The 8,302-nt window shown below is 68.2% G+C and overlaps 2 protein-coding genes across 2 annotated transcripts in view; one reads left to right on the top strand and one right to left on the bottom strand.

Moving 5' to 3' along the window:
• Positions 1-3,513, bottom strand: part of CHLNCDRAFT_28509 (hypothetical protein) — a gene marked incomplete at both ends in the record, with an annotated part of 4,382 nt that extends 869 nt beyond the window's left edge. Inside the window, 8 exons of the mRNA XM_005842975.1 lie at positions 142-326; positions 661-829; positions 1,217-1,329; positions 1,476-1,908; positions 2,091-2,311; positions 2,494-2,684; positions 3,042-3,223; positions 3,442-3,513. Of these exons, the coding sequence (XP_005843037.1) occupies positions 142-326; positions 661-829; positions 1,217-1,329; positions 1,476-1,908; positions 2,091-2,311; positions 2,494-2,684; positions 3,042-3,223; positions 3,442-3,513 (1,566 nt within the window). The remainder of the gene's footprint in view (positions 1-141; positions 327-660; positions 830-1,216; positions 1,330-1,475; positions 1,909-2,090; positions 2,312-2,493; positions 2,685-3,041; positions 3,224-3,441) is intronic.
• A 554-nt stretch (positions 3,514-4,067) lies between these two features.
• Positions 4,068-8,302, top strand: part of ZDS (hypothetical protein) — a gene marked incomplete at both ends in the record, with an annotated part of 5,312 nt that continues 1,077 nt past the window's right edge. Inside the window, 12 exons of the mRNA XM_005843000.1 lie at positions 4,068-4,176; positions 4,290-4,408; positions 4,599-4,676; positions 4,892-5,000; positions 5,286-5,377; positions 5,543-5,641; positions 5,850-6,033; positions 6,269-6,333; positions 6,680-6,810; positions 7,070-7,184; positions 7,469-7,570; positions 7,942-8,003. Coding sequence (XP_005843062.1) covers positions 4,068-4,176; positions 4,290-4,408; positions 4,599-4,676; positions 4,892-5,000; positions 5,286-5,377; positions 5,543-5,641; positions 5,850-6,033; positions 6,269-6,333; positions 6,680-6,810; positions 7,070-7,184; positions 7,469-7,570; positions 7,942-8,003 — 1,265 coding nt within the window. The remainder of the gene's footprint in view (positions 4,177-4,289; positions 4,409-4,598; positions 4,677-4,891; positions 5,001-5,285; positions 5,378-5,542; positions 5,642-5,849; positions 6,034-6,268; positions 6,334-6,679; positions 6,811-7,069; positions 7,185-7,468; positions 7,571-7,941; positions 8,004-8,302) is intronic.

The raw sequence follows: 8,302 nt of genomic DNA, 5'->3' as shown, positions 1-8,302 counted from the left end.
TGTATGTATGTGTGCATGAGTTTGTTTGCGCGGTGGGGAGGGGATGGTGGCAGCGCAGCTGCCCCAGCCACCCCACCCAACCACCTCAATGCACAAAGAAACGAGAAGAATGACCGGGCCTGAAGCCGCCCGGGGCAGCACCTGCGTCTGCTGCTCCAGTGCCACCCACCGCCGCTTGCTGGCCTCCAGGTGGGCCAGCAGGCGTGGCGGCACCGCCTCGCCACTGCTGCGGTGCGCGGCAAACAGGGACAGGACTCGGGGGTCCGACGCAAACAGTTCCAGAGTGTGGGACGGCACTTCCACCATATCCAGCGGGCCACGGGTGCCTGCAGAAAAGGGGCGGGGCCGGGGGCAGCGGGTGGGTGTTGTACGCCGCTGCAACGCGTGCATGAGCCTCGCTGCCTCTGAATCCGCTGTGTAAGTCGAGTAAAAGGTGTGCAGGGATGCGTGGCAGCATGCCGGGCGTGCCGGGTGGACAGGGCAGCCCGCCGGCTCTGCCAAACCGTGCCTGGCACTCCAAGCAGCGGGGTGCGATTGCGACAGCAGAGCCCCTGTGTCAAGAGACCCAAGTGACCTCGCACAGCTGCCGCAGTCAAGCCGCCCATCACGCGGCGCGTGCCGGCCAGCTGTGCCAGCGCAGCGGGCACAGCGTTGCAGCACAGCACAGGGCGCGCTTGCCTGCCAGGTGCTGGAAGCGGGTGCGGCTGAGCAGGGAGTTAAGGGCGTGGCCAAACTCGTGGAACAGCATCTCCACCTGGAGGGCGAGGAATGCAACTATGGTGAGGCAGCGGAAATGCAACACCAAGGCCGGGCCGGGAAAACAGCTTGCCTGCCCGCCCCACACACACCACTGGGGAGCCCAGCACAGCAGTACGCCCAGCACAAGCCGGCTGTCGTCTTCAAGAGAAAGAACAGCAGTGCAGGGCACTGACTGTGACGCTTAGGACACTGACTGGAGAGCCTCACCTCGCTCATGGACAGCCCGGCGTGCTGCACCATGTTGGCCACAAGCGCCACCACCGGCGTCTGCAGGCCCGAGGACAGCAGCGGCGGCGGAGCAGCAGCTTTGGCAGGCTGCTGTCCCATGCCGCTGCTGGAGCGGCTACAACCCACAGGCTGCTTAGCCCCTGCCTGAACACCTTGCCCAGGCCTGGCTGGCTGGCACACTCCCTCGAACCCTGCGTCACCTTGCCTGGCCGGCCCCCGGCATGCCCACCTGGTAGGAGCCGTCTGGCAGGCTGCGGCCGCAGCGCAGGGTGAAGTGCGCTGCGGAGGGGAACTTCTGAGGGCGGCGGTACAGGTCGAGGTACACCACCCCCAGGAAGCCGTCTGCGGCGGTACATGTGGTACATGTTAGTATATGGCAGTACAGGTGATGTGCGGGAGGTGACCACAGAGGCCGAGGCATCCACTGCGTGCAGCACGACAGGCTCTCCCTCTCCCTCTCCATGCCCAGGCAAAGGCAGGCACCCCACCTGTGTCATGCACCGCCGCCAGCTTGCGCACGCCGGGCGCCCAGCCCTCGCCCTCCGCCAGCGCCCGCTCCTGCAGCTGCACGCCCATGCTGCGCCGCAGCAGGTCGCTCAGGCCCTCCACCACTCGCTCCAGCTCCAGGTAGGCGGGCAGGCTGGCGAGCGCCTCGGCCTCCTCGCCGCTGCGGGCGGCAGCCATGAGGAAGTGGCGGTCCCAGGGCTGTACCGCTGCTGTACCGCCACCTGTACTGCCGGAGCACAACCGCTTCAGCCGCGCCATCTCAGCCGCCTCCTCCTCGCACTTGGGCGCAATGTCGGCGGCGAAGCGGCGCAGGAAGGCGGCGACGGCGGCGGGACGGGAAGCCAGGCTGAAGCTGTCCAGCTGGTATGCGCTGTACGAGTCGAACCCCATCAGGCGGGCCACCTCGTGCCGCGCCTGCAGGAAATGTAGGCAAGCAAGCAGGCATGGAAAGACTCAAGAGTGCAGGAAGTGAGGCGGCCAAGCTGGAGCAGGCACTAGTGTGCATGCCTAGGTGCATCACACCGATGCACCAGCGCTGCTGTGGATGAGTGCTGTGCAGACCACTGTGCTGTCGCAGCAAGCACACACGCACCCACCTCCACCAGGGCGTCCAACACAGCCAGGTTGGCGGCCGGCTGTCGGTGGCAGGCCTGGAAGGCGGCGCGGCGCAGCCCCTCGTCCCGAGAGCTGCGCAGCAGCGACTGCAGCATTGAGGTGTCCGCCAGACAGGCCAGCCCCTGCACCGCGCCGCCGCCGCCCGGCGCCGCCAGCGGGCGCAGCCGCTTCTGTAGGTGGTGCGGCAGGCGGGACGCGGCCTCTGCGGAGGTGGCGGGCGGGGGCAGGAGGCAGGCTGGGTGGGTGGCAGTCGCACAAGCCTGGGGCAGGACAGCTGGGAAGGTGCAACCTCAAACCAAGAGACAAGAGCTGCTCTGCCCGGGCGCTGCACCAGGCTGCGCAGGGCTCCCCAGCAGCCGCTGATGGCATGCCGCCGCCGCTCACCCGCCAGCCCTCCCCGCAGCTCCAGGCTGCCCAGTTGTGCGGGGTCTAGCACGTTGTGGGTGAACTGCATGCCCAGGGCCTGGCCCCTGTGCACCAGGTGGGTCATGCGGTCCCGCTGGCTTCCCGACAGGTGCACGCCGTACCGCTCGAAATCGCGCTGCAGCATGCGCCCCACCAGCACCTCCTCCTCGCTCCACGCGCCTCCTGCTGCCCCCGCTGCCCCCGCTGCTGGCGCTGTTCCCTCCGCCGCCGCTCCTCCTTCTGCTCCCCTCGCCCCTGTTGCTGCTGCCGCTGCTCCACCTCCCGCCTCCCCTCTTGCCGATGGCGCTGCCGCCGCCGCCGCCGCTGCCTCGTGGTGCTGCAGGGCCCGCACCAGCGCTGTGTAGAGGCTGTAGTGGGTGTTGAGCTCCTGCACATACCCGCTCAGCTCCACACATGCCTGCAGGGGCCGTATGAGCGCACCACAAGGCAGGAGACACATCAGCCGCTGTTCCATGCGCAGCTAGCGAGACCGGCGTGCAGCGTTCGGCAGGGCAGGCTGTGTCGACGGGATGGACAGCAAAGGCGCTGCCGCCGCCGTCTTGCAGAGCGTCTGCGACTCGGTTTGCATGCTGCTGCCGAGGCAGTCAGGCAGGTCACGCAGCGAGCTTGCCTGCTGCGCCTGGCGCCGCCACTCCTCGTCGGCATGCACGTTGCGGCAGAACTCTGCGGCATCCAGCACCTGGCACAGCTGCACCCCGCGCCAGTGGGGTAGGCGGCAGAGGAGGCAGGGCCACAGCGGGCGAGTGAACTGGCGGCAGAGGCAGGCACCTCCCGCTGCCGCCACATCCAGCCCCACGCCGAGCGCACACCAGTCAGCTGGCTGCCAAACAGAGGCCCAGTCACATGGTCAGGGATGCTGTGCCCAGCACTCCACCCCTGGCCAATGACCAACCCATCAGGACCCACCGTGTCTGAGATGTCGTCGAGCAGGCGGACAACTGCCGCCGACGGCGGCGCCCGCACCACCTCGCCCACCAGGCCCTCGCACCTGCAGGGGGGCGGGCTTCAGGCCCAGCAACTCATATGCAACAAGCGGCAAGCCCCAGGGAGCAAGTTTGAAGCCCACCTGGCCACGGCATCCCTGGCCAGCGCATGCCAGTCGCCGGGGCGATGCAGGCCCGGGATCCCCCCAAAGCCGGCATCAGCAGGTTGTGTTGAGAGCAACCGGCGGAGCAGGGGAGTGCCAAGGCCCCGCCACATGTCTGCCTATGGGCAACGGCAGGCGCCCTGCACCCGCCCTTGAGTTTACTTTCTATAGGTTGAAGCGATCGGTTAGCTCACGGGCCCTACACAGGTACTCATGCCGTGCTGCGCTCGTGCTGCGCTCCTCATCCTGCCGGCCGCCCCAGTTGCTACCCGCGATAGCTCTGCCTGGCCCTTTAGGTGCAAGCGGCAATTGTGTCCATCTCGCTAGGCCGCTGTCCCTGCCCCTCCACCCGCAGCCAGTCTGATTTTCGTGGGGACCGGTCGACGAGCCTGCTACACCCCCTGTCGTGGCACATTTCATCTCTTGAAGCTACACATAGCACAGCATGCAGGCGGCCGTCTCCAGCAGCGGGCTGGCGCTCAGCGCAGCCCCGGTGCAGGCGTTCAGGCCGCTGGGCCAGCGGGCCACCCGGGGCGCACGCTTCAGCCGCACAGGTGGGCCGGGGGAGCGCCAGGACACGGCGCATTGGCGGCTGCATGGCCCCTGGCCGCCGCCGCCGCCCGGGTGTCTGGCCACCGCCGCCGCCGCTCCCTGCTGCCACCTGCAGTGCTCGGCCAAGCAGTGCAAGCCCCCACCAGGTCGGACGTGGGCAACGTCAACAATGTAGGCCTCAAGGATGTCCCGCTGCGCTCACTGTTCCCAGAAGACCCGGGCACGCCGCGCCCGGTGCGCCGCCGCCTCCCGCCGCTTGCGTGCCGCTGCGGGCCCGCTCGCCGCTGGCCACCGCGCCTTGCTGCCGCTTCCGCTGCTGCGGCTGGCAACCTCATGTGCTGGCACCGCGGTCGCACTGCGACTCGGCTACTTGTTTGCCTAACACACACACACAGCCTGGCTAACCGCAACGGAACTAGTGCAGGGCGCCCCCAAGCTCAAGGTTGCCATCGTGGGCAGCGGGCTGGCGGGCCTGTCCACCGCCGTCGAGCTGCTGGATCAGGTGGGCGGTGGCTAGCAGCCGCAGGAGCAGCAAGCAGCTCATGCGCAGCAGCAGCAGCCTCCCGGTGCCGCTGGAGAGGTGCCACCTGCAGCAGCCCGGAGCCGCGCCATGGCTCTGCCGCAGGAGCTCTACGGGGGGTGGCTACACGTGCTGGGCATCTGCGTGTCGACACAAGACAGGACTGCGCTTTCTTTTCCCGCTTTCCTCCCCTGCAGGGCTACGAGGTGGACATCTACGAGTCCCGCCCCTTTGTGGGTGGCAAGGTCGCCTCCTACCGCGACCGCAACGGCAATGATATCGAAATGGGCCTCCACGTCTTCTTCGGTGCGCCTTGGCTTCACGCGGGGCTGGCAGGGCTGGCGGCGCGGTGGGAATGCTGACGGCCGCACGGGGCAGCGCTGCCGGGCGGCCAGAGGGCTGGCAGCGGCACGGGGCGGCAGACGGCAGCAGCGCGGTGGGGAGCGCTGAGGCACCACCTGACAGGGCGGCTCGAGCTGCCGCCGTGGCCTGGAGGCGTTCCTGGGTGTTGTCGTTGGCGCCACGAGGTGCCGACTCACCAGGCACTGACTCACCCGCCAGCTTTCTGCTCCCCTGCCCACCAACATGCAGGCTGCTACTTCAATCTGTTCCGCCTCATGGCCAAGTGCGGCGTGCTGGAGAACCTGCTGCTCAAGGAGCACACACACACCTTCTGCAACAAGGTGCGGCGCCCCGCCTGCGGGTCCCGCCCGAGCGCGGCGCAGCCTGCGGCGCGGCGCAGGCCTCAGCTGGCCGGGCCCTGTTGCCACGAGTTGAGACCTCCTCCGCTCCTTGATCGTTTGTTTTTTTTGGTTCTTACTTTCTTCTTTCTTTCCTCCCTTCCACAGGGAGGCGACGTGCGCGAGCTCGATTTCCGCTTCTTCCTGGGGGGCACCAAGATAGGCGCCCCCTTCCACGGCCTCCGCGCCTTCTTCACCACGCCGCAGGTGCGGAGCTGGCAAGCTGTGGGCGCGGATGCAGCAGCCGCGCCCCACGCAGGCTGCAGCAGCCACCTCCCCCATGCCATCCACCTTTTCCACGCGCACCCGTGCCTGCCAGCCCACCTGCCAGCCCACCCACCAGCCCACCTCCCCACCTCCCCACCTCCCGCCTGCCCCCCGCCCCCTGCCCGCCTGCCGCCCGCCCTTGCCGCAGCTGAGCCTTACCGACAAGGTGGCCAACTCCCTGGCTCTGGGCACCTCGCCCATCGTGCGCTCGCTGTTTGACCCCGAGGGCGGCATGCGCGACGTGCGCGCCCTGGACGACGTCTCCTTTACGCAGTGGTTCAAGAGCCACGGCGGCTCGCAGGCGTCCATCGACCGCATGTGGGACCCCATCGGTGCGCGGGGCACGGCTGCGGGGGGCGGGGCAGGGTACCAGCCACGGGCATGTGTGTGAGTGGTGTGTGGGTGTGGGTGTGTGGGTGTCTGTGCCGCACCCCTGCCTCCCTCCTGCCCGCGCCTCTCCCCGCTGCCTGCCTCCCTTCCCTCCCTCTCCCGATCCGGCTGAGTCTTCGATCTGGCTGAGTGCCGCTTGTTCAATGCCCACTGCCTCCTCTCCCCCTCTTGCCGCAGCCTACGCGCTGGGCTTCCTCAACTGCGACGATATCTCCGCCCGCTGCATGCTGTCCATCTTCCAGGTGTGTAGTGTGGTCTTGTGCTGTGATCGTGTGCTGTGGTCTTGTGCTGTGGCGGTATGGCGTGTGTGCTGTGGTCTTGTGCTGTGGCGGTGTGGTGGTGTGGTGGTGCTCTGTGCGTGTGTGTGCGTGCATGTGCTGTGGTGTTCTATGTGTGAGTGTGCTGTGGCAGGGCGGTGTGGCGGTGTGGTCTGCTCTGTGTGTGAGTGAGCGGTCGTGTGTGTGCTCGTGTGTGCATGTGTGATGTGCCGCACTGCCTGCCTGCCCTGCTCCTGGCCTGGCCTGCCCACCGCGCCCCTCTCCCTGCTTCCCTTCAACCATCCCTCCCTGCCCCCCTCCTCCCTTCCAGTTCTTCGCCACCAAGACCGACGCCTCGGCGCTGCGCATGCTCAACGGCTCCCCCGCCGAGCGCCTGCTGCGCCCCATCACCAACTACATTGAGGCCAAGGGCGGCCGCATCCACACGCGCTGGGGCTGCAGGTGCGGCATCTGCCGAGCTGCCGCTACTGCCGCTGCTGCCATGTGCATCGTGCTGAGGCTGTGGGCTGCCTTCGTGCACGCGCGGGGATGCGAGGCCACTGTCGATCGAGGTGCCCGGCCCCGGCCCTGATTCGGCTCTTCGCCTGCCCCTCGCTCCTCACCACCCATCCCTGCCCTGCCCGTGCCCATGCCCTTTCCCCTGCCCTTCCTCTCACTCCCTCCGACGTGCTTTCTTCCCTCCCCCTTCCAACAACAACAGGGAGGTGTTGTACGAGCAGGGCGGCGACGGCGCCACGCGCGTGACGGGCCTGCGCCTGAGCAAGGCGGGGCGGGAGCAGGTGGTGGAGGCGGACGTTTATGTGGCGGCCCTGGATGTGCCGGGGGCCAAGCGCCTCATCCCGCAGGCAAGCCGCCGCTGGAGTGCTCTGGCTGGGGGCCTGCCCGCAGGGAGGGAGGCACGCGACTGGTGTCCCTCCACTCAGCCCACCCGCCACCACCAGCACAGCCTTTCACGCTCCGCACGTTACCACTGCCCTCGCACGTTACCACTGCCTGGCAAGAGCCTGCCTCCACCCGGCTTCCCTACCTCCACCCTTTCCTCCGCCCTGCCTCCTGCCTCCACCCTTCCCTCCGCCCTGCTTCCCTGCCTTCCCCGCAGGCCTGGCGCTCCGTTCCCTTCTGGGACAATGTGTTCCAGCTGGTGGGTGTGCCGGTCATCACGGTACAGCTGCGGTACGATGGCTGGGTGACGGAGATGCAGGTGCGCTGCGTGGGTGCGGGAGCGTGTGTGTGTGTGTGTGTGTGGTACAGTGCACGTGTGTTTGCGTGGCAGCGGCGGTTTTGGGTTGAGGCTGGCCTGGGGCTGGCCCAGCGTGGTAGGGCACCCTGCCTGCGGGCCGGGTGCTTTGAAGTTGGCCCCCGGAGCAGCAGCGCTGGGGCGGGGCGGGGAGGTTGCTTGGGCTGGGGCGCAGGCTCCGCGCAGGGCAGCTCTGCATCAAGTTGCATATCTGCACCCGTACGGCAGACCCGCGCCCAGCGCCGCCGTGCGCTGCCGGGCCCGCCCTGCGCACCCTGCTTGCACCTGCCATTCTTCACAGGCACCTACACGCATGCTCCTGCCTGCGCCTGCAGGACCCCTCCCGCATCAAGGACCTGGCCGGCGGCGCCCGCGGCATCGACAACCTGCTGTACAGGTGGGGCGGTACGATGCTGGTGGTGGTACCACATGCAGCGCCGTACCGCCGGGCCTCGGCAGGGCGCACCCCTGACCCGCCGCAGCGCTGCCCTGGAAGGCCCGGCATGGCCCAGGCCCGCGGCGCCTCGCCTCCCTCGCCCCTGCCCGCCGACATGTGACCTCCCGCCCTCTTCATTCTATGTGCCTTGCCTGTGCTGCTCCCCTCCTTCCCTCAAACTCACCACTCTGGGCGCAGTGTGCCTTGCTTATGCTGCCTCCTTTTTCTTTCAACCTGCCCGCTCTGCGCCCTCCCCATCC

Source organism: Chlorella variabilis (genome assembly GCF_000147415.1).
Source record: "Chlorella variabilis unplaced genomic scaffold CHLNCscaffold_36, whole genome shotgun sequence".
NCBI classification, from domain to species: domain Eukaryota; kingdom Viridiplantae; phylum Chlorophyta; class Trebouxiophyceae; order Chlorellales; family Chlorellaceae; genus Chlorella; species Chlorella variabilis.
This window is presented reverse-complemented; position numbering and strand designations above follow the sequence as displayed.